General features: G+C 41.8%; 1 protein-coding gene across 19 annotated transcripts in view; it reads left to right on the top strand.

The window, feature by feature from the left end:
• ACBD5 (acyl-CoA binding domain containing 5) overlaps positions 1 to 25,484 on the top strand; it is a 47,784-nt gene that overhangs the window by 19,666 nt on the left and 2,634 nt on the right. For 13 of the 19 annotated variants that reach the window (XM_055274981.2, XM_055274979.2, XM_055274992.1 and 10 more), the window contains 7 exons: positions 2,770 to 2,904; positions 4,446 to 4,649; positions 6,984 to 7,090; positions 11,559 to 11,826; positions 14,193 to 14,392; positions 17,833 to 17,883; positions 18,532 to 18,641. In XM_055274981.2, the coding sequence (XP_055130956.1) occupies positions 2,770 to 2,904; positions 4,446 to 4,649; positions 6,984 to 7,090; positions 11,559 to 11,826; positions 14,193 to 14,392; positions 17,833 to 17,883; positions 18,532 to 18,641 (1,075 nt within the window). The remainder of the gene's footprint in view (positions 1 to 2,769; positions 2,905 to 4,445; positions 4,650 to 6,983; positions 7,091 to 11,558; positions 11,827 to 14,192; positions 14,393 to 17,832; positions 17,884 to 18,531; positions 18,642 to 25,484) is intronic. The other 6 variants (XM_055274990.2, XM_063637317.1, XM_055274995.1 and 3 more) reach the window with 2 other exon arrangements.

Genomic DNA, 25,484 nt, shown 5'->3' with positions numbered 1-25,484 from the left:
TTGAACCCAGGAGGCGGAGGTTGCAGTGAGATGAGATCACTCTGCTGCACTCCGGCCTGAGCAATGGAGTGAGATGCTGTCTCGAAAAAAAGAAAAAACAAAAAAGGAAGTTAAAAATGGATGTGTTTAGGGTATGGTTTAACTATAGCATAGTAAGCTAATGCAAGACAGTTAATTCATTTAGCTTTTTTTTTTCTTTATTTTGGTTCAAGCATCTCTGCATGGATTACAATTTCTATTTTTTTTTTTTGAATTTTATCTTCATGTACACAAAGGATTGAAAGGGTTATGTTTTGCATATTTGTAGGAGTTGAATAAAATGCAAGATTTGTTGGTATTAACTAAACATTTGATCTTGAATTTTTTTTAGAAAGCAGAGTGAAATGAGACCACAAGAGTCAATTTAAGAGAAAATTATATACCCTTTAAATAAAAATCACCTGGCATCCCCTTTTTTACCCTTGACATCCCTATTTATAAGACATCTTTTAATAATTGACAATAATGGCAGCATTTCAGAATAGTAATCTTCCTGTGCTGAAATCAGTCCTTGTCACGGTCATAAACCATTTGCAAGTAGTACTGACTGCTTACTGGGCATAACTCTACCACATCATTCTACATCTGATTTGCTTACAGAAGTCAAATATTAACAAGTAGTCCTTCTTACAAGGCATGCTTATTCAATTCAGAGAAAAACTAAATGTTTTCTTCTTTTTTTTTTTTTTTGAGATGGAGTCTTCCTCTGTCACACTGACTGGAGTGCAGTGGTCCCGTCTCAGCTCACTGCAACCTCCACTTCCTGGGTTCAAGCAATTCCCCTGACTTAGCCTCCCAGGTAGCTGGGATTACAAGTGTGCACCACCATGCCTGGCTAATTTTTGTATTTTTAGGTTTTGCTGTGTTGGCCAGGCTGATCTCGAACTCCTGACCTCAGCTAATCCTCCCAACTCATCTTCCCAAAGCGCTGGAATTAAAGGCATGAGCAACTGTGCCCTGCCAGAAAAAAATTAAATGTTTTATGTATGTCAGCCATGTTGGGATGCAGAGGGAAATAAATCTGAATCTGCTGCAGTGATGTCCAGCCACTGGCCAGAGGCAGATATTTAAACAGCTAATTATAAAACAAAGAAGAGTAAATAATAGTAATAAAGGTGCAGGCTCACAGCTACCTAGCTATAACTTACAATTTTAAAAATCTTTGAAGACCAGAAGTTTTTTGGTAAACTCATTTGGCAGCAAAACCTGTCTGATACGAACTAAAAATCTGGGGAGTAAAACCTGACCTGAAGTAAAACGAGGGTATTTTGAGTCTCTGTCCTCTTTAATGTAACTATTTATATGTTTTGCTGCAAAAATCATATTCTCTTTTTAGTGAAAGCTGCCTTAGACTCTATTGGATGTGTTACATAATTTACCAAATGGCATATGTACCATATAACCTTTGCAAAATTAGAAAACTTGAGATTTCAAAACATATCTGGATCCAAGGGTGTAAGTAAGGGATTGTGGACCTGCACCATAATTTTTTTAACCTGAGCCATTCTGGTGGACATTTAGGTTATTTACTCCTTTGATCTTCAGAAAATACTGCTGAGAATAACCACATACATTTGTCATTTCATATATGTGAAAGCCTATCTGTAAGAAATATTAGAAATGGAATTAGAAATGTTTGATGTTTGTGATTTTGTAAGATATTACCAAATTGCAAAACAGTTTGCAATCTTGCCTTTTTTTTCTAAACAGAACATTTTCTTAAAAGTAGCCATTTAGGTACGATAGAACAGATGTATCAGTTTTACATGGCCATTTTCAGAATATACATATACAGTAAGTTTTGAAATCAGGAATGATGAGTCCTCCAATTTTGTTATTTTTCAAGATTGTTTTGGCTAATCTTGATCCCTTGCATTTTCATGTGAATTTTAGAATCTGCATGTCAATTTTTGCAAAAATGCCAGCTTGGATTTTGATAGAGATTGCAGTGAATTTGCAGATCATTTTGGGGAGTATTGTTACCTCAAAAATATTGTCTTTCAATCCATGTTCTCAAAACAGTGTCCAGTAACCAACAGCATTGGTAACAAATGTGATCTTTATAGAAATTTGGAATCTTACATCACCCTAGACCTACTAATTCAGAATCTGCATCTTAAATAGCTCTCAGATTTGTATGCACATCAAAGTTGAGAAGCTCTGATGTATTTACCCTCAGGATATAGCTTTGACCACTTGGACAATTTGCTTTTGTAAGTGATTGATCACATTAATGGATACTTTAAGAAAAAAACTTAAATATCATAAAGACATGATAATGTGAGTTGTGCACCTGAAGCCCTAAAGGTAATACAGGAATAAAGTTTTTAAAATGGACCCCAACTGTAATATTGATGAGATTGTTGGTAGAACCAAAAATATATTTTTGTTTTCAGCATGCTAGCATATAGGAAGTATCTCTTCATTTGCCATGTATGAAGATCCATTGATCTCTAACTTTATTTTGATTGATATTAACTTAAAAATAACTTACCCTCTACCTGATTCAGAAAGGATTTAAGGTAGCTTGATCATAAAGTGATAATTGAAGGAATTTGTCTATGTAATATATGTATGTTTATAGTCAAAGAAAATAATACTATTATATATATAACATTTTAATTCAAAATTATTTTATTAGTTATTTGTAAATTTTATTAGTATTACTTGGAAATTATGGCATTATTGTATATTATCACATTGTGACTAAGTGGTCATTTCATGTTTTAGATCTTGGTAATGTTCTCACTTCTACTCCAAACGCCAAAACTGTTAATGGTAAAGCTGAAAGCAGTGACAGTGGAGCCGAGTCTGAGGAAGAAGAGGCCCAAGAAGAAGTGAAAGGAGCAGAACAAAGTGATAATGGTAATGTTTGGAAAATTAGTTAGTAATTTTACAATAAATAAACTAAGAGGGTATGAAGACATTTGGGCTGATTTGGTATTGTAGAAGACTAAAGCAGGTGGTGGGATGTAAGCTGTTGACCTTATAACCAGGTTTGCTGTGGACCAAAAGGCTCTACTACACAGTATAGGAACAGCCAACCTTATGCATAAATGGAATAGATGTTAATTGAAGGTTGACAAGAATAGGCCACTCCTCCAAATGGATGGCCTGAAATGCTGCATTAGACATGTGCTATTTTAATGTTGTTTCCAACATGAATCTGCATAAGTTACTAAGGATAGGAGACAGGTTAGACTCTCGATATCTTACCAAAAATAGAATGGAATCCAGAGAATAGGATACAGGCATAGTGTTTTTTTTTGTTTTTTTTTTTATGAGATAGAGTGTTGCTCTGTTGCCCAGGCTGGAGTGCAGTGGTATGATTGCTGCTCACTGCAGCCTTTGCCACCCTCTGCAGCCTCAAGCCATCTTCCTGCCTCAGCCTCCTAATTAGCCGGGATTACAGGCATGCACCACAACACCCCGCTAATTTTTGTATTTTTAGTAGAGACAGGATTTCACCATGTTGACCAGGCTGGTCTCGAACTCCTGACCTCAAGTGATCTGCCCACCTCAGCCTCCCAAAGTTCTGGGCTTATAGGCATGAGGCATCACACCCGGCCTACAGGCATAAATTTTCATGAAGAAGGAACATTGGAATTATGGCTTAGAGCATTGAGGGCCCTGTTAGAATACCAATAACACATGGGAAGACTGTTTTCAAAAGGGGAGACAGAAAGACACTAAAACAAACTGTGCCCAGGCGCGTTGCTCACGCTTATAATCCCAGCAATTTGGGAGGCCGAGGCAGGCAGATCACCTGAGGTTGGGAGTTCGAGACCAGCCTGATCAACATGGTGAAACCCCATCTCTACTAAAAATAGAAAAATTAGCCAGGCATAGTGGTGGGTGCCTGTAATCCCAGCTACTTGGGAGGCTGAGGCAGGAGAATCACTTGAACCCAGGAGGCGGAAGTTGCAGTGAGCCAAGATCGTGCCATTGCACTCCAGCCTGGGTGACAGAGTGAGACACAGTCTCGAAAAAAAAAAAAAAAAACTGCGTAACTTAGTTTTGCCTTCCCTTTCCAGTAAAGTATGACAAATAGCGCCTTCTTTAAGGAGCCTTTTTATCAGCTATGTGGACCCCTTTGCACTGCTAGGTCTCATAGAGCAATCTGCTTATGCCTAAGGGAGTAAAAAGACTTTGAGAGATTACTTTTTAAAAGAAATTCTAGAAGATTGACAGGGAACTGAAACAGTTTTGAAGCCAGCATAGTTTGGGTGAGCTCTCAGCATATAGTAAACCTCATTTCAAGGAGCACACCTTCTCTTTGATCCAAGTAGGAAACCCTTCAAAGGGACTGTGGTAGGTTAGGGAAATGACAGCTGGATATTAAAACATTGTATGCAGAAGGTGACCTACTGTGAACTTTTATGAATCTCTCCATTTTCTCATAAAAGGTAAGAAAATGATGAAGAAGTCAGCAGACCATAAGAATTTGGAAGTCATTGTCACTAATGGCTATGATAAAGATGGCTTTGTTCAGGATATACAGAATGACGTTCATGCCAGTTCTTCCCTGAATGGCAGAAGCACTGAAGAAGTAAAGCCTATTGATGAAAACTTGGGGCAAACTGGAAAATCTGCTGTTTGCATTCACCAAGGTATTGTCCCCAAATAATTCTGTGTCCAGCCTCTTTCCTATGAATAGTCTTTTAATAATTACAGGATCTTTAGGATCAGTTTTGAATTTAAAAATCCCTAATTTAGTAATATCTTAGGGCTTATTAATATTATAAGCGTTATAGTTTTGAAAAAGAGTGAATTAGGGCCAGGGTTATATATGTGTCTCTTTCTGTTGCCCAGGCTGGAGTGCAGTGGCATAGTCATGGCCCACTGCAGCCTTGAACTCCTGGGCAATTCTGCCTCAGCCTCCTGAGTAGCTGGGATTACAGGCATGTACCACCATGCCAAGTTAATGTTTAAATTTTTTGTAGAGACAGGGTTTTGCCCGGTTGCCCAGGCTGGTCTGGAACCCCTGGGTTCAAGTGATCTGCCTGCCTTGGCCTCCCAAAGTGCTAGGATTACAGGTTTGAGCCATGCACTGGCTTATTTTTTAATTTTTAGGGATACATAATAGTACATGTGAGAAATATCATTTCTTTTTTTTTTTTTTTTTTTTTTTTTTGAGATGGTGTCTCGCTCTTTCACCCAGGCTGGAGTGCAGTGGCACAATCTTGGCTCACTGCAACCTCCACCCCTGGGTTCAAACAATTCTCCTGCCTCAGCCTCCCCAGTAGCTGGAATTACAGGCACATGCCACCACGCCCAGCTAATTTTTGTATTTTTAGTAGAGACGGGGTTTCACCATGTTGGCCAGGGTGGTCTCGAACTCCTGACCTCAAGTGATCTGCCCGCCTTGGCCTCCCAAAGTGCTGGAATTACTGAGGCAATGCACCTGGCCGAGAAACATCATTTTTTTTTTTTTTTTTTTGAGACAGAGTCTCGCTCTGTCGCCCAGGCTGGAGTGCAGTGATGCGATCTCAGCTCACTGCAAGCTCCGCCTCCCGGGTTCACGCCATTCTCCTGCCTCAGCCTCCCGAGTAGCTGGGACTACAGGTGCCTGCCACCATGCCCAGCTAATTTTTTTTTTTTTTTAGTAGAGACGGGGTTTCACCATTTAGCCAGGATGGTCTCGATCTCCTGACCTTGTGATCCGCCCTCCTCTGCCTCCCAAAGTGCTGGATTACAGGCGTGAGCCACGGTGCCCGGCCAAGAAACATGCATTTCTTAATGTAAGAACCAAACTTGCCTAGTTGGATCTTACATTTAGGCATCCTGCTTGGTAGGTAGTTTTCTCTTATAGGGTTATTAGGTTTTATAAGATTTCATCTAGGCTGTCTTTATGGAATTCAATGAAAAAATATTTTGTAATCTTTTCAAATAAAAATTATCAACTAAACTTAAAGTTTTGGTAAATTTTAAAAAGTGTGGCTTGATAAATCAAATTTGTCTCTCAGTATAAAAATAATATAAGGCTGATGAATTTTGAAAATGGAATAAAGGTCAGGCACGGTGGCTCACGCCTGTAATCCCAGCACTTTGGGAGGCCGAGGCGGGTGGATCACCTAAGGTCAGGAGTTCAAGATCAGCCTGACCAACAATGTGAAACTCCGTCTCTACTAAAAATACAAAAGTTGGCCGGGTGCAGTGATTCATGCCTGTAATCCCAGCACTTTGGGAGGCTGAGGCAGGCGGATCACCTGAGGTCAGAAGTTCGAGACCAGCCTGGCCAACGTGGCGAAACCCCATCTCAAGTAAAAATACAAAAAATTATCTGGGCGTGGTGGTGTGCACCTGTAATCCCAGCTACTTGGAGGCTGATGCAGGAGAATCACTTGAACCCAGGAGGCAGAGGTTGCAGTGAGCCGAGATCACGCCACTGCACTCCAGCCTGGGCAACAGAACGAGACTCCGTCTCAAAAACCAAAAAAAAAACAGTATTTTGGGAGGCCAAGGTGGGTAGATCATCTGAGCTCAGGAGTTTGAGACCAGCCTAACCAATATGGAGAAACCCTGTCTACTAAAAATGCAAAATTACCTAGGTGTGGTGGCCCATACCTGTAATCCCAGCTACTTGGGAGGCTGAGGCGGGAGAATCACTTGAATCCGGGAGGCGGAGGTTGCTGTGAGCTGAGATCGCACCACTGCACTCCAGCCTGGGCCACAAGAGCAAAACTCCGTCGCAAAAACAAAACAAAACGAAACAAAAATTAGCTGGGCATGGTGGTGGGCACCTGTAATCCTAGCTACTTGGGAGGCTGAGGCAGTCGAATCGCTTGAACCTGAGAGGTAGAAGTTGCAGTGAGCCAAGATCACACCACTGCACTCCAGCCTGGGCAACAGAGCAAGACTCCATCTCAAAAAAACAAAGGAATAAATTTGTTTTTCTTCTACTGTAGTATAATTACCCTATCTGCACTTCTGTTCATATTTAGATATAAATGATGATCATATTGAAGATGTTACAGGAATTCAGCATTTGACAAGCGATTCAGACAGTGAAGTTTACTGTGATTCTATGGAACAATTTGGACAAGAAGAGGTAAAAATGACATTTTCTGATTGGTGTATTTTCAAAGTGGTAAATTAGAATTCAATGCATAACTTCCGTTAGTAGCAAATATACATGCTATTTTTCATTTTGAAAATATACCGCTAAAATGTTTAAACATTTGTATTTTAAACTATTTTTTATGAATTCAAAAATAGGTAAAATTCTGGAAAAGTCAAAGAAAAATTAATAATAATTAACTATTCCATTATAACTAATAATATACATATATTTATAAATATTCCAGGAGACATGGGATGGGGATGCAGAGAAAACACTTTTTATGCTAGTCCCGATGTTTGAAACATTTATTAATGTTCAGGAAAATTGAATGATCTTCTTTGTTGTTGGTTTTTGTTTTTTAGAGGTGGGGTCTCTGCCTGTTACCCAGGCTGGAGTGCAGTGGTGCAATCTCGGATCACTGCAACCTCCGCCTCCTAGGTTCAAGCAATTCTCCTGCCTCAGCCTCCCAAGTAGCTGGGATTACAGGCATGTGCCACCACACCTGGGTAATTTTTGTATTTTTAGTAGAGACAGAGTTTCACCATGTTGGCCAGGTTGGTTTCAAACTCCTGACCTCAAGTGATCTGCCCACCTCAGCATCTCAAAGTGCTGGGATTATGGACGTGAGCCATTGCGCCCAGCCTAAAAATGGGTTCTTGATATGTTGCCCAGGCTGGTCTCAAACTCCTGGCCTCGATCAGTGCTCCCACCTCGGCCTCCCAGAATGCCAGGATTACAGGTGTGAGCCACCAAGCCTGGCCTGAATAATTTTCAAACAAATAAGTCTGTTCTTCACATTGACTGTAATTCACTGGATTGAAATTTTTAGTGGAAATAATTTTTCAATTTCAGTTAATTAAGATCCAGTATTGGAAGAGAAAACTTGAAAAAAAACATAGAGCATCCATGAATTCTTTTTCTCAACTTTTTCTGATAATGATGATAGCAGTATTTTAATTTTTAATTTTTTAATTTTTAATTTTAATGGGCACATAGTAGGTGTATATATTCATAGGTTAGACTGGGCTCAGTGGCTCACACCTGTAATCCCAGGAGGCTGAGGCAGGAACTCCGCTTGAAACCAGGAGTTTGAGACCAGCCTGGGCAAGATGGCGAGACCCCCATCTCCACTTTATTTTTGTAAAATATAAAAAATATAATAAATATATATTTATGGGGTACATGAGATATTTTGGTGCAGGCATATGATGTGTAATAATCACATCAGGGTAAATGGAGTATCCATTATTTCAGGCACTCATCATTTCTTTGTGTTCCAAACATTCCAATTGTACTCCCTCAGTTATTCTAAAATGTACAACAAAGTATTGCCGACTATAGCCACTCTGCTGTGCTATCAGGTACTAGATCTTATTCATTGTATCTCCATCTCCATGAGTTTGTTTTAATTTTTAGCACTCACAAATAAGTGAGACCATTTGAAGTTTTTCTTTCTGTGCCTGGCTTATTTCACTAAAGATAATATCTTCCAATTCCATCCATATTGCAAATGACAGGATCTCATTCTTTTTTATGGTAGAATAGTACTCCGTCGTGTATATGTACCACATTTTCTTTATCCATTCGTCTGTTGATGGACACTTAGGTTGCTTCCAAATCTTGGCTATTGTGAATAATGCTGCAATAAACATGGGAGTGCTGATATCTCTTCAATATATTGATTTCCTTTCTTTTGGGTATACAGCCAGCAGTGGAATTGCTGGTCATATGGTAACTCTATTTTTAGTACTTTTTTTTTTTTTTTGAGACGGAGTTTTGCTCTTGTTGCCCAGGCTAGAGTGCAATGGGACGATCTTGGCTCACTGCAACCTCCGCCTCCCAGGTTCAAGTGATTCTCCTGCTTCAGCCTCCTAAGTAGCTGGGATTACAGACATGCACCACCATGCCCAGCTAATTTTGTACTTTTAGTAGAGACGGGGTTTCTCCATGTTGGTCAGGCTGGTCTCGAACTCCCGACCTCAGGTGATCTGCCTGCCTTGGCCTCCCAAAGTGCTGGGATTACAGGCGTGAGCCACCACGCCCGGCTTGTTTGTTTGTTTTTTGAGGAACTTCCATACTGTTCTCCATAGTGGCTGTACTAATTTTACATTCTCACCAACAACGTACAGGAGCTTGCTTTTCTTCACATCCTTGCCAGCATTTGTTATTGCTTGTCTTTGGGATAAAAGCCATTTTAACTGGGGCAAGATAATATCTCATTGTAGTTTTGATTTGCATTTCGCTGATGATCAGTGATGTTGAACACCTTTTCATATACCTGTTGGCCATTTGTAGGTCTTTTGAGAAATGTCTATTCAGATCTTTTGCCCAGTTTTAATCAGGTTATTAGACTTTTTTCCTATTGAGTTGTTTACGCTCCTTATGTATTCTATTTATTAATCTGACAAGGGGGTGGTTTTGACAGCTATATTTCTGTTTGGCCTTTTTATATCCTCTCCGCATTCTGTCTCCTACCTACCTATCCTGTTCTAATACAGTTCAGTGTGTCTTATAGAAAATCATTTATCTTCTGCCTCCCTGAAATGATTTTAACTTTTTGTGTTTTTCTCCTTTTCTCATTTCATAATGCAATTAAATCTACCCCTTTTCTCAAATTTTAAAAACACATGAATAAAATTTATTTTACTTAAGGTCAAACACAAATGGAGTGGCGTAGGCCGATCATGGTGGCTGACACCTGTAATTCCCAACACTGTGGGAGGCCGAGGCAGGTGGATCCCTTGAGCTCACGAGTTTCAGAGCCACGTGAGCAACATGGCAAAACCCTGTCTCTACAAAAAAATAAAAAAATTAGCCAGGCATGGTAGCTACTTGGGGAGGATTGCTTGAGCCTGGGAGGCAGAGGTTGCAGTGAGCCAAGGTCGCACCACTGCACTCCAGCCTGGGCTATAAAGCCAGAACTTGTCTCAAAAAAAAAAAAAAAAAAAAAAAAAAAAAGGAAAAAGCAGCATAAATTGGAAGAATAATGATAAGGAAGCCAAACTGAGAATGAGTGAAATTAGTGAAAAATGAAAAACTCTGATGATTCCCTTTTATTTTTTTCTTTTTAAAAAAGAGATGTTTGGGAAGGTTGATGAAAGGGACCAGATAGAGATTAATCTCAGTAAATATCCAGCTGCTAAATTCTAGTTTTGTTCCATTTTCTCTCTCAATCAGTTAATGGACTAAAGCCCAAGGGGCTGTCTGACCTGGCTTCTGGAGTGCAGTGGCACAATCTGGGCTCACTGCAACCTCCACCTCCTGGGTCCAAGTGATTCTTGTGCCTCAGCCTTCCAAGTAGCTGGGACTACAGGCACGTGCCGCCCTGACTGGCTAATTTTTGTATTTTTAGTAAAGACGGGGTCTCATCATGTTGGCCAGGCTGGTCCCGTACTCCTGGCCTCAAGCAATCTGCCCACCCTGGCCTCCCAAACTGCTGGGATTACAGGTGTGAGCCACCATGCCGGTCTCTTGCTGGCCTCTGTTAACACCACTCTCCTGTTTGGTCGTTGCTCACCACCCACCCTGGCCTTCTCTCTGTTTCTCTAATGTGTCAAGTCCCTTTCCACCCCCACCCCCACTTGTACATCCTCCCTCTTCACTGAGGACTCTTATATACCCTTTATACCCTAACTCAGTTGTCCCTTCTTGAAGGAAACCTTAGATAAGATACAACTCACCTCATCACCACCTTCACCAAGTCCAGTTAATTATAGGTTGTCATCCATCAATGTCTTAGGTGGGTTCTTTTAAAAACACATTTAGACTCTGCCTACGCAGTAGCCATTCTTTATTCCTTTACTTTCTTAATAAACATGCTTTGACTTAAAAAAAATATTTAGGTAGTAATCTCTAAGAATAAAGTAAGCATAGAAATGTAGATGTTTCTTTAATAACTGACTCACAAAAACAACTCACTGGGCAGGCGCAGGGGCTCACTTGTGTAATCCCAGCAGTTTGGGAGGCCGAGGTGGGCGGATCATGAGGTCAGGAGATTGAGACCATCCTGGCCAACATGGTGAATCCCCATCTTTCCTAAAAATACAAAAATTAACCAGGCGTGGCGGTGCGTGCCTGTAATCCCAGCTACTCGGGAGGCTGAGGCAGGAGAATTGCTTGAACCCGGGAGATGGAGGTTGCAGTGAGCCGAGATCGTGCCACTGAACTCCAGCCTGGCGACAGAGCGAGAATCCATCTCAAAAACAAACAAACAAACAAAACAATTCACCGCCCAAGCTTCTTGATTCTGTTCATGGACAAATCATTCTTGTCCTATTTCTTCCCTGCAGGTAGGAAGCAGCATATGAATTGAAGACATTTTTTAGAAAAAGAATATTTCCAATAATAACATGAAAGAACATTTTAGGAAAACAGTATTTCTCCTATTGCTGTAAAAACTTTGTGGTTTATAATTCACGTTTCTAGCTTTTAACTAAGTGTCATTTCTAATTTGTAGTCTTTAGACAGCTTTACGTCCAACAATGGACCATTTCAGTATTACTTGGGTGGTCATTCCAGTCAACCCGTGGAAAATTCTGAATTTCATGAAGATGTTCAAGTACCTCCTGGAAATGGCAACATTGGGAATATGCAGGTGGTTGCAGTTGAAGGAAAAGGTGAAGTCAAGCATGGAGGAGAAGACGGCAGGAATAACAGCGGAGCACCATACCGGGAGAAGCGAGGCGGAGAAAGTGACGAATTCTCTAATGTTAGAAGAGGAAGAGGTGCGGATTACCTTTTTTCTTCCCTCACTATCTTTATTGATTTACTTACTTATTTTTGAGGTGGAGTCTCGCGCTCTGTCGCCCAGGCTGGTGTGCAGTGGTGCAGTCTCGGCTCACTGCAACCTCTGCCTCCCGGGTTCAAGTGATTCTCCTGCCTCAGCCTCCCGAGTAGCTGGGATTATAGGCACCCGCCACCACGCCTGGTTAATTTTTGTATTTTTAGTAGAGATGGGGTTTCACCATGTTGGCCAGGCTGGTCTCGAACGCCTGATCTCAGGTGATCCACCCACCTCGGCCTCCCAAAGTGCTGGGATTACAGGCGTGAGCTGTGCCCGGCCGCCTGACTAATTTAAAAAGTTTTTTTTGTAGAGATGGGCATCTCACTATGTTGCCCAGACTGATCTCAAAATTTACCTCCTTTTGATACAACAATAGAAGTCTTGAAAACAGCATCAGGCACCTCAGTGCCCTCTTTGGGGTCTAACTTGGCAAATAGCTCTAATTCGGTTTCCCTTTTAATCCCCATCAATGCTTGATGCAGGTTCAGCTATGGGAATTCTGCTGCAGTGGAGGTCCAGGATGCTAAAGGGCAATGAGCTAGACAATTTCCTATTTATTATTCAAAACAAAACTTGCCCATTATATTAGCAAATGTAAAATTTTGTAATATTCCATTCTGGCAAGGGTAGGGTAACACAATAGTATCTTTTATACTGTGCAATATAACACTGTTTCAGCCTTCTGAAAAATAGCTTGGGAACCTTGACCCAGTTGTTATCCTTTAATGCAGTAGTGATTCTTTTTGGAATCTGTCTTAAAGAGATCAGGAGAAATTTGGATGAGGATTTACATACAAAACCATTCATTGCAATTTTGTTTGTAACAGAAAAAATTTGAACTCATCCTACCTATCCAAAAGGGGAGAATGGTTGAGTGAATTATTTCATAACCTAACTAGGGAATTTATGTAACCATTTAAGTGTTTTTGGAATAAAATTTAATGAGGCAGATAAGTGTTCATAATATGATTTTAAAACTAGGACATAAAATCGTATATAAGGGGTAATGCCAATTTTGTAAATATATGCCCAGAGGAAAGAATGGATGGATATATAACAATCTTAATAGTAGTGAGATTTCTATAAGGAACACACAATTTAGAATAAGAAGAACACATTTAAAATCTTTTGGATGGCTGGGCGTGGTGGCTCACTTTTGTAATCCCAGCACTTTGGGAGGCCGAGGCAGGTGGATCACTTGAGGTCAGGAGTTCAAGACCAGCCTGGCCAACAAGGTGAAACTTCGTCTCTACTAAAAATACAAAAATTAGCCGGGCATAGTGGCATGCACCTATGATCCCAGCTGCTTGGGAGGCTGAGGTAGGAGAATCGGCCGAACCTAGAAGGCGGAGGTTGCAGTGAGCCATTGCACTCCAGCCTGGGCAACAGAGTGAGACTCTGTCTCAGAAACAAACAAACAGACAAATACCTTTGGAGATTTATAATGTAATTAAACAAAAAAAAGACCAAAAAGGCAAACATAGCTCTTTACTGTAACTTTTAATACTCTAAAGAAGTAGTCTTCATGGCCAGGAGTGGTGGCTCATACCTGCAATCCCAGCAGTTTGGGAGGCCAGGGCAGGTGGATTGCTTGATCCCAAGCATTCGAGACCAGTCTGGGTAACATGGGGAGACCTCGTCTCTATTTAAAAAAAAAAAAGTCTTTGAATTTTTCAGTCTGGTTACCCTATTAGTAAAGAATTTTTGAGCATGCACTCCAAATGTGTGTATTATTTGTGAATTATTTGCATAATGTATTAGTATATTATGTATATTATAGAACCTTAGCAAAAAATTTTAGAATATATCAATATGAATAGAAGTTTACAAATCAATTTCTTTGATCTCAGCAGTTTATTTTATGTACTTCCTGACTGCTTCTACTCCACGTTGGAAGTTTATTTTTTATTTTTTTGAGATGGAGTATCACTCTGTCGCCCAGGCTGGAGTGCAGTGGCGCGATCTCGGCTCACTGCAACCACCGCCTCCAGGGTTCAAACGATTCTCCTGCCTCAGCCTCCTGAGTAGCTGGGATTACAGTCGCATGCCAGAACACCCGGCTAATTTTTGTATTTTTAGTAGAGACAGGGTTTTTCCATGTTGGCCAGGCTGGTCTTGAACTCCTGACCTCAGGTGATCCGCCCATCTCAACCTCCCAAAGTGCTGGGATTACAGGTGTGAGCCACAGCTCCTGACCACACTTTGGAGATTTAGATCTCAAAGAAATAACAGAAGAAAATGAATAAAACACAGTTTCTACTTGTATAAGAATTATTTAAAACAAGCTTATTTTTGCCTCTTAAATAGGACATAGGATGCAACACTTGAGCGAAGGAACCAAGGGCCGGCAGGTGGGAAGTGGAGGTGATGGGGAGCGCTGGGGCTCCGACAGAGGGTCCCGAGGCAGCCTCAATGAGCAGATCGCCCTCGTGCTGATGAGACTGCAGGAGGACATGCAGAATGTCCTTCAGAGACTGCAGAAACTGGAAACGCTGACTGCTTTGCAGGTAAACTTCCAAATGTATCATACCTTCTTCTGCTTATTGATTCTGGAAAGCAATGTGGAGTCTGTGTTGATCATATTGATGTAAATTAATGTATTTTACTGATTTTTTTTAGAAAATAGAACTTGGTTTTGAAAATATTGTTTAAGAAAAGACTGACCCAGAAACTAATTACTGCTTAAACTAATAGAAAAATGGCTGGGCGCGGTGGCTCACGCCTGTAATCCCAACACTTTGGGAGGCTGAAGTGGGTGGATCACCTGAGTTCAGGAGTTCGAGACCAGACTGGCCACCATGGTGAAATTCTGTCTCTACTAAAAATACAAAAGTTAGCCAGGTGTGGTGTTGCATACCTGTAATCCCAGCTACTTAGGAGGCTGAGGCAGGAGAGTCCCTTGAACCCGGAAAGCAGAGGTTTCAGTGAGCCGAGATCACACCACTGCACTCTAGCCTGAGTGACAGAGTGAGACTCTGTCTCAAAAAATATATATAAATAAATAAATGAAGGGAAAAGAGTTCATAGGAAGAGATACTACAGCTTGATTTATAGTTTCAACTGTGGCCTATGATAATCCCTGGACTCAGCTGCCCCTTCTTGAGTAACATTTGTTGGAGAGAATAAAGAGGTAATTAGCATTGACTGTCTGACCTAGCTGCAAACATTATATAACATCGAAGCATCATGCTGTAACAGATGTTAAGAAGTATTTGTAGGGATTAATCAAAGAAGACATGCTTCCATTGCAAGATAAATACATTAAATGTGACTCATGTAAAGAAACTGATACTGCAGGCTTTCCTAAACCAATGTGAATATCTTTCTCTTTACCTAATCAGTAAGTTACTCAAGCTATCACTTCTTAAAAAATTATATGTATCTCCAGGATTCTCAGTTACATATTATTATTATTATTATTATGGTTATTTTTGAGATGGAATCTCGCTCTGTCACCAGGCTGGAGTGCAGTGGTGGGATCTCGGCTCACTGCAACCTCCACCTCCTGGGTTCAAACGATTCTCCTGCCTCAGCCTCCTGAGTAGCTGAGACTATAGGCGCATGCCACCATGCCCAGCTAATTTTTGTATTTTCAGTAGAGATGGGGCTTCACCATGTTGGCCAGGGTGGTCTCGATCTCTTGAACTCGTGATCCACCCGCCACAGCCTCCCAAAGTGCTGGGATTACAGGTGTGAGCCACCGTGCCTGGCCTCTCAGTTACATATTATTATTAATCAGACTGCAAATTCCTAGACTTCCAGGAGTCCATGAACACCCTAAAATACTATGCACATTTGTCTTTGATCTTGCATTTTTGATGGGAGAGGACTTGTTGTCTTCATCAGATCCTCAAGAAGGTGTATAAGGAAAAAGAGTTTAAAATAGTGCCTTATGACCGGGCACGGTGACTCACACCTGTAGTTTCAGCACTTTGGGAGGCCAAGGTGAGGGGATCACTTGAGGCCAGGAGTTCGATACCAGCCTGGCCAGCATGGTGAAACCCAGTCTCTACTAAAAATACAAAAAATTAGCTGGGCGTCGTGGTGGGTGCCTGTAGTCCCAGCTACTCGGGAGGCTGAGGCAGGAGAATGGTGTGAACCCGGAAGGCGGAGCTTGCAGTGAGCCGAGATCGTGCCACTGCACTCCAGCCTGGGCAACAGAGCGAGGCTCTGTCTCAAAAAAAAAAAAAAAAAAAAAATTAGCTGGGCGTGGTGGTGCATACCTGTAATCCCAGCTACTCAGGAGGCTGAGGCATGAGAATCACCTGAACCCCGTTGGCGGAGGTTGCAGTGAGCCTAGATCACGTCACTGCCCTTGGCTCACTGTAACCTTCACCTCCTGGGCTCAAGTCATCCTCCCACCTCAGTCTCCTAAGTAGCTGGAACTACAGGTGCACACCACCACGTCTGGCTAATTTTTGTATTTTTTGTAGAAACAGAGTTTTGCCATGTTGCCCAGGCTGGTCTCAAACTCCTAAGCTCAAGTAATCAGCGCACCTCGGCCTCCCAAAGTGCTTGGGATTATAGGCGTGAGCCACTGAGCCTGGCATGCTCTATGTTTGTTTTTTTTTTTTTTTTTTTAAGAATATTTTGGCCGGGCGCGGTGGCTCACGCTTGTAATCCCAGCACTTTGGGAGGCCGAGGCGGGCGGATCACGAGGTCAGGAGATCGAGACCACGGTGAAACCCCGTCTCTACTAAAAAATACAAAAAAATTAGCCGGGCGCTGTGGCGGGCGCCTGTAGTCCCAGCTACTCGGAGGCTGAGGCAGGAGAATGGCGTGAACCCGGGAGGCGGAGCTTGCAGTGAGCCGAGATTGCGCCACTGCACTCCAGCCCGGGCGACAGAGCGAGACTCTGTCTCAAAAAAAAAAAAAAAAAAAAAAAAAAAAAAGAATATTTTACATATATTCAATATCTTTAGTGATATTGAAATTCTGCTAAAATTCTTTTGATGTTTTTTCTTAGACATTTACTTTTTCACTGTTATAGAAAACTTTAGGCTAGGCCCATGGCTCACACCTATAATCTCAGCACTTTGGGAGGTCAAGGCAGGAGGATAACCTGAGGCTAGGAGTTCAAGACCAGCCTGGGCAACATGGCAAGACCCTGTGTCTACCAAAAAAATGAAATTAAAATAGCTAGACTTGGTGGTCAGCCCAGCTACTCAGAAGGCTGAGGCAGGATGATAGCTTGAACCCCGGAGTTCAAGGCTGCAGTGAGCCACGATCTCAACAGCCTGGGCAACAGAGCAAGACCTCATCTCTACAAAAATACAATACAATAATAAAGTTCAAAAGATTTTGATTTAAGGACTTTTTTCCTTCAAATTTGCATAATTCACTTGGATGACTCATAGAAGAAATAAATTGGGCCAGGCATGGTGGCTCATGCCTATAACACCAACACTTTGGGAGGCTGAGGTGGGTGGATCACCTGAGGTCGGGAGTTCGAGACTGGCCTGGCCAACATAGTGAAACCCCATCTCTACTACTAAAAATACAAAAATTAGCTGGGTGTGGTGGTGCATGCCTCCCAGCTAATTGTGAGGCAGCGGTTGCAGTGAGCCGAGATCGTGTCTCAAAAAGAAAAGTTGAATAGGTAATGTAATAAGACTGTAAACATAAGAGTTTAGATTGATTTGAGGTTTTATTTTCATAATCTTATATAATTTGAGCTAAAAATTTAAAGCATTAAAGTATTGTTTGGCTTGCCGTTTTAGGGAACTTGTCCTTTGGTAAGTATTAGTTTCAGGATAATCAAAGTATAGTTAGCAGAAAAATACTGAATAAACTAATATCTCTACATTCCAACTGTTCTATACATAAAGTAAACAAAAGCAACCAAAAAAACCTAAATATTTCTGCCTTTTAAAAAAAGATAGGAAATAGAATAATTACTGTGTTTTTCGTTTTTCCAAGGCTAAGTCACTTTCATTTGCATTTATAGGCAAAATCGTCAACATCAGCATTGCAGACTACTCCTCAGCCCACCTCACAGGTAAGACATTTTTTAAAAAACTTAAATGCCAGGGTTTCATGTGTTTTTTTGTTGTTGTTTTTGTTTTTGTTTGATTCAGAGTCTCACTCTGTTGCCCAGGCTGGAGTGCAGTGGTGTGATCTCAGCTCACTGCAAGCTCTGCCTCCTGGGTTCACGCCATTCTCTTGCCTCAGCCTCCCAAGTAGCTGGGACTACAGGTGCCCGCCACCACGCCCGGCTAATTTTTTGTATTTTTAGTAGAGACAGGGTTTCACCATGTTAGCCAAGATGGTCTCGATCTCCTGACCTCATGAGCTGCCCACCTCGGCCTCCCAAAGTGCTGGGATTACAGGTGTGAGCCACCACGCCCCGCCCATGGTTTCATATGTTACAATACATTTAGATTATACCAAATATTTAAATCATTCCAAATGAAATCTACCTTTGCAGTTAAAAAATACTTGTTTTGTGTTTATTTAAGTCTGAACTACTCCTGAAAGCCTGCTTCCTGAATTATACTCTGAAATGCAGAATATCTTCCTCCTTTCAGCAGGAGTGAGATTTGTACTAATTTTCTTTTCTACTTTCAAAATTATGAATTAGGTATGTTTTTAAGTTTATACGTGCAGTATTGAATAGATTGGTGACAAGCTTATTATATTTTCTCAGAGACCATCTTGGTGGCCCTTCGAGATGTCTCCTGGTGTGCTAACGTTTGCCATCATATGGCCTTTTATTGCACAGTGGTTGGTGTATTTATACTATCAAAGAAGGAGAAGGTAAGAACAGTTTCATCATTTGAAATGGTATATAACTCTCATAACCTATAGTAGACAGAGTTTTCAGCAGCAATTAAGGGATGCTAGGTCCATTTTATAGATACATCGTCATAGTGAACATTCTATATTTATCCTGAGACTGAAACTGCCTTGGAAATCGTCTTGTGGATTCCTAGGTACTTGTTAGACTTAAAAACATTTTCATTTGAGAGCATCTGATGGATTTATACACCTTTGATTTAGGCAACAACACAAAAAATTACTACACACTTCTTTTTTTTTTGAGACTGGGTCTCATTTTGTTGCCCAGGCTGGAGGGCAGTGGCTATTCACAGGTATGATCATGTGCACTGAAGCCTCAGACTCCTTGACTCAAGTGATCCTTTCTGCCTCATCCTCCTGAGTGGCTGGGACTACAGGCATATACCACTGGGTGTGGTTTATATGCATTTTAAATTTTATGGTTTGTGAGGAAACAATGTTCTGAAAGGCACGGTGGCTCACACCTATAATCCCAGCACTTTGGGGAGGGCGAAGCAGGAGGATTACTTGAGCAAAGGAGTTTGAGACTAGCCTGGGCAATATAGGGAGATGCTGTCTCTATTTTAAACAATTAATTAAAAAGGAATTTGGAGGTACTTTTATTTTTTTAATTTATTTTATTTTATTAATTTATTTTTTTGAGATAGAGTTTTGCTTTTGTTGCCCAGGCTGGGGTGCAGTGGCACGATCTCGGCTCACTGCAACCTCTGCCTCCCAGGTTCAAGCGATTCTCCTGCCTCAGCCTCCCAAGTAGCTGGGATTACAGGCATGTGCCATCATGCCCAGCTAATTTTTGTATTTTTAGTAGAGGTGGAGTTTCACCATGTTGGCCAGACTGGCTCAAACCCCTGACCTCAGGTGATGCGCCCACCTTGGCCTCCCAAAGAGCTGGGATTACAGGCACAAGCCACTGTGCCCAGCCGGAGGTTACTTTAATTTAAGGGCCAGAATTCCAGTTTGGGATGACAAGATACCTCAAATAGGTCAGAAAATAATAGATTGGAATCCCTGAAAGTAATTCTGAGTCCGTCCATGTTAGGAATAACCTGAGGCCAAACCCTTGGGTTCAAGAAAATCCTTAAATCTAAAAAGTTGCCAGGTGCGGTGGCTCATGTCTATAATCCCAGGACTTTGGGAAGCTGAGATAGGTGGATTGCTTGAGCCCAGGAATTCAAGAACAGCCTGGGCAAGAAAGTGAGACTGTCTCTACAAAAAATTTAAAAAATTAAATAAAAAAATTAGCCAGGTTGGTGGTGCACACCTCTAGTCCCAGATACTTGGGAGGCTGAGGCAGGAGGATCAACTTGAGCCAAGGAGGTTGAGGCTGCTGTGAGTCATGATCATGCCACTACATGCCAGTCTGGGTGATGGGGTGAGACTGTCTCAAAAAAAAAAAAAAAAGATATAGACCTGAAGAAAAGAAAGGTCTTTTCTTCTTCTACACATTTTCAATTCCTCCTATGATGGTTGGGTTTAGTGGTCTACAGTGTTTTACATTTAAATATCCCTGGTAATAGGAAAGAAGAACCAACCATTTGTTAGGTATGTAGTAATGCTGGATATAAGCAGCAGGGCTCAGTGCCACTACAGGTAGATGTTTACATATTTTTAATACATCTCAAAGTTCCTTTTCATGTTTCCGTTGTAGAAAGTTGGGAGTTGGAGAGTAGAGGAATTTGCTTAAAAAAAAAAAAAACTCTAAAGCTTAATTTGGTTAATAATTTATTTTATGCTTAAGATGGAAGCAGCTTATTACTTCATTAAAGATTGAAAAAACAAACTACACTCTGCATCAACAGTCACATAAAATTGGAGTTTTTCTAAAAATGTTTAAAATGTTCTTTACTAATAGAAGTTTTGTAAAAGGTTGTTCACTATTTCTCCTAAATATCCCTTTTAGCTGTTCACAGATGTCTCTGAATGGAGAAATGCTTTCCTATTTTTAATTTTCTACTTGGTTGTTATTGAACCTTTGTAAGTTTTTTACTGCATGTTAACTGTTTGATCCTTCCAAATTGCAAATTCTGTAGCACTGTGCAACTTCATTTTGACGAGGTATAGTGTTTTTACGTATTGTTTGCTTATATATGTAATAGATTAACTGTGGTTGGAAGTAGGGCCATATTTGATATGGTGGAAATAAGTTTTAGCCTTGAGGGGACTTAGGCATCTTTTAATCTAACATTGTGTAGCAATTTTTCTCTGATAGTTAAAGGAATGAAGACCAGAGAGTAGTTGTATGGTTTGGAAGAGATAGGTTCTGTGTTAGAGATTAGGAGAAAGGTCTAGAAATCTGATTAGGATGGGGAAAGTGTGGGCAAGTAGAGGGTGTGCCCTACTCATAATAGAGATCATCCTATAGCTCATCCCCCAAAACAGTGTCTGGCATGTAGTAGGTGCTCAGTAAATGTGTGTTGAGTCTATGACTGAATCCCTCTTTGGGCAAGATGGCAAACGGAAGTACCATAAGACATGGAAAAGCTTTCATTTTATTGAATAAATATGCATGTGGACACAGACATACTAGGATATGTCTGATAGATACAGGATAGTCCTATATATATATAAAACATATAGGACCGGAGGCTGAAGTGCACTCGCGTGATCTCAGCTCACTGCAACTTCCGAGTCCTGGGTTCAAGTGATTTTCCTGCCTCAGCCTCCTGAGTAGCTGGAACTACAGGCATGTGCCACCACGCCCAGCTAATTTTTGTATTTTTAGTAGAGACAGGGTGTCGCCATTTTGACCAGACTGGTCTTGAACTCCTGATCTCAGGTGATCCAGCTGCCTTGGCTTCCCAAAGTGCTGGGATTACAGGCGTAAGCCAGCACACTCAAGCTGTGATAAGCTTTTGAAAATAAATACGTTTTTCTTCAACATTAAAATTAATACATAAAGTCTGCTGTTTTTTTTTCTAGCGTAGAATAATATAAATTTAAAAGTAAAAGGGATTTCTTATGTTATCACTCTGCAATGGATCAGAAGAAAATTCTGTATGTGATAGGAAGAACAATACCTGCAGACTTCTTGTTCAGAAATAGGCCCTGAACAGTCTGCTGTGGTAACACCTGTCCCTGGTTGTCTAGCCTGACGACTCTGCTATTAAAATTATCCTTGAGTTAAATACTGAAAGCAGACCTGTTAAGTCTAAGAAACTACTCTTAAACTATTACTTTATTTATGTATTTATCTATTTGAGACAACGTCTCACTGTCTTGCCTGGGCTGCAGTGTGGTGGTACAATCAGAGGTCAATGCAGCCTCACACTCCTGGGCTCAAGCAATCCTGCTGCCTCAGCCTCCTGAGAAGCTGGGACTATAGGCAGGTGTCAACTAATTTTCTTATTTTTGTTGAGATGGGGTCTCACTATATTGTCCAGGCTAGTCTTGAACTCCTGCCCTCAAGAGATCCTCCCACCTCAGCCTCTCTTGTACTGGGATTACAGGACTGAACCACCATGGCTGGCCTAAATTATTATTGTTACAAGAAAGGGGCCCCAATCCAGACCCCAAGAGGGAGTTCTTGGATCTCACACAAGAAAAAATTTAGGGCAACTCCATAAAGTAAAGTGAAAGCAAGTTTAAGAAAGTAGAGGAATAGGCCGGGTGTGGTGGCTCACGCCTGTAATCCCAGCACTTTGGGAGGCCAAGGTGAGCCGGTCACCTGAGGTCAGGAGTTCAAGACCAGCTTGACCAACATGGTGAAACCCTATCTCTACTAAAAATACAGAAATTAGCTGGGTGTGGTCTGGTGCCTGTAATCCCAGCTACTTGGGAGGTTGAGGCAGGGGAATCGCTTGAACCCAGGAGGCGGAAGTTGCAGTAAGCTGAGATCGTGCCACTGCACTCCAGCCTGGGCGACACAGTGAGACTCCATCTCAAAAAAAAAAAAAAAAAAGAGAAAAAAGAAAGTAGAGGGATAGAATAATGGCTGCTCATTGCCCATTTTTGTGGTTATTTCTAAACAAGGTGTGGATTATTCGTGCCTCCCCTTTTTAGACCACATAGGGTAACTTCCTGACATTGCCATGGCATTTGTAAACTGTCATGGTGCTGGTGGGAGTGTAGCAGTGAGGACGACCAGAGGTCACTCTCATCACCATCTTGGTTTTGGTGGGTTTTGGCCGGCTTCTTTACTGCAGCCTGTTTTATCAGCAAGGTCTTTATGACCTGTATCTTGTGCTGACCTCCTATCTCATCCTGTGACTTAGAATGGCTTAACCTGAGAATGCAGCCCAGTAGGTCTCAACCTCATTTTACCCAGCTCCTATTCAAAATGGAGTTGCTCTGGTTCACATGCCTCTGACATTACTTTGAAGGAAAGGATGTTTCTAACCAGTTTTCTTTTTTTTTTTTTTCTTTGCGACAGAGTCTCACTCTGTCGCTCAGGCTGGATTGCAGTGGTGTAATCTTGGCTCACTGCAAGCTCCACCTCCCAGGTTCACGCCATTGTCCCTCAGTCTTCCCAGTAGCTGGGACTACAGGAGCCTGCCACCACACCCGGCTAATTTTGTTTTTGTATTTTTAGTAGAGATGGCCAGGATAGTCTCGACTAACCCGTTTTCTTAAGCAGCCTGCCCAGATTCCTAAATTGCTATCATGTAATCTTCCTGGGGACATTCAGCCTTCGGTAGAGAGGTAATAAATACAAACTTGTTGGGAGTGGGGAGGGTCTCAGGAGGATTATTCTCCAAATGGAGCCTAGGGCAGAAGGCACTGACACAAAAAGTCAGGCCCGGGCTTCTGAGGAGGGGAAGGAATTGCAGCAGTGCAGCTACAGCAGCATTCACCGCGGCGAAGGGAAAGGCAGAATTTATTCCTGTTCCCTTATCTGTTGTTCCCTGTGACTTTTCTTCTATCACACTATACCCTCCATTTTGCAAGTTGATTTAAAACAAAACAAAACAGAAAGACCTCACTAAGAGCCTGAAAACAATTCTAAAGTTCTGAAGACAGTGATTTATGTTCACTCTATTACCTTAGAAGATTGGGAGTTCAGGCTGGGCACAGTGGCTCACACCTGTAATCCCAGCACTTCAGGAGGCTGAGGCAGCAGAATAGCTTGAACCCGGGAGGTGGAGGTTGCAGTGAGCCGAGATCGCGCGCCACTGCACTCCAGCCTGGGCGACAGAGCAAGACTCCGTCTCAAAAAAAAAAAAAGATTGGGGGTTCATCGAGGCCAAGTTTTCTGCTCTTTTTTTTTTTTTTTTTTTTTTTTTTTTTTTTTGAGACGGAGTCTCGCTCTTTCACCCAGGCTGGAGTGCAGTGGCGCGATCTCGGCTCACTGCAGGCTCCGCCCCCCGGGGTTCACGCCATTCTCCTGCCTCAGCCTCCCTTGTAGCTGGGACTACAGGCGCCTGCCACCTCGCCCGGCTAATTTTTTGTATTTTTAGTAGAGACGGGGTTTCACCGTGTTAGCCAGGATGGTCTCGATCTCCTGACCTTGTGATCCGCCTGCCTCGGCCTCCCAAAGTGCTGGGATTACAGGCGTGAGCCACTGCGCCCGGCCCTTTTTTTTTTTTTTTTTTTATTTTGAGACAGAGTCTTGCTGTGTCACCCAGGCTGGAGTGCAGTGGCGTGATCTCGGCTCACTGCAACCTCCGCCTCCCAGGTTCAAGCGATTCTCCTGCCTCAGCCTCCCAAGTAGCTGGGACTATAGGTGTGTGCCACCACGCCCGGCTGATTTTTTGTATTTTTAGTAGAGATGGGGTTTCACCTTGTTAGCAGGATGGTCTTGATCTCCTAACCACGTGATCCGCCCGCCTCGGCCTCCCAAAGTGCTGGGATTACAGGCTTGAGCTACCGTTCCGGCTTTGTCTGCCCTTTTATAAATCTGCAAAGGATTGTGTGTAGTAATCTGCATCCTGCAGATTCTTGATAAGTGTTGCTAATTGTTCAGGCACCCTGCAGCTAACATTTTTGCTAAAACCTCACTCAGGCAGTTTGTCTTTACAACCCACATCTCTCTTGTCTTTGTCAACCATTTCAATTCTCTTCCTCCAGGGGCCTGTTTTCTTTACGCTGCTGGGATCTCCTTCTGTTATGTGAAAGTTGATCTGACTATTTAAAATGTCACTGCCAAGGAGGTGTACATAAGAGGATTTCTGTAGAAGATAAGGAATGATCTGATTGTTTAAAGTATCACTCCTGCCAAAGGAGTTGCATAAGAGTATTTCTACAGAGAGGAATCAATCTGTTATGAGAGTTTCAGGCATTTTGGCATCTTGAGTGCTGGGGAGGGTTTGTAGATTTTAGAGCAGAACTCAGATCATATGTGATTGTGTGTCTTGTGCTAACAAGCTCAGCCTTTTCTGATAGCTCGTTCACTCTTCTGTCTTTGAAACCATCACGTTATATATATCCAAGTTTGGGGTTTATATGCCTCTTCCTCCCCCACCACCTAAACTGAGAGCTGTCTTGAGGCCTGAGAGCCTGCCTCATTTATCTCTGAATGCCCAGGGCCTGGCACAGAGCCTGGAAAGTAATAGAAACATAATCCGTGTTGATTAAATGAATACTCCAGGTCATACATCTATTATCCTCTTACAGTTTTGTTACGCATTTGCTTCACAACTGTTCCATTTTGATAAAATTATGAAATCATTTCCACAAATCTTAATTGTGTAGTAGCCAATTAGAAAAGGGTAAGAATCTAGAAAGTAAGAGAGGATGAATGTACATTTAAATTATTTATTAAAAACTGGCCGGGATGGCCGGGCGCCATGGCTAACACCTGTAATCCCAACACTTTGGGAGGCCGAGGTGGGTAGATCACCTGAGGTCAGGAGTTCAAAATGGCGA

Source organism: Symphalangus syndactylus, chromosome 4, assembly GCF_028878055.3.
Source record: "Symphalangus syndactylus isolate Jambi chromosome 4, NHGRI_mSymSyn1-v2.1_pri, whole genome shotgun sequence".
NCBI classification, from domain to species: domain Eukaryota; kingdom Metazoa; phylum Chordata; class Mammalia; order Primates; family Hylobatidae; genus Symphalangus; species Symphalangus syndactylus.
The sequence above is the reverse complement of the archived record's forward strand: the minus strand, read 5'-3'. Positions and strand labels throughout refer to the sequence as shown.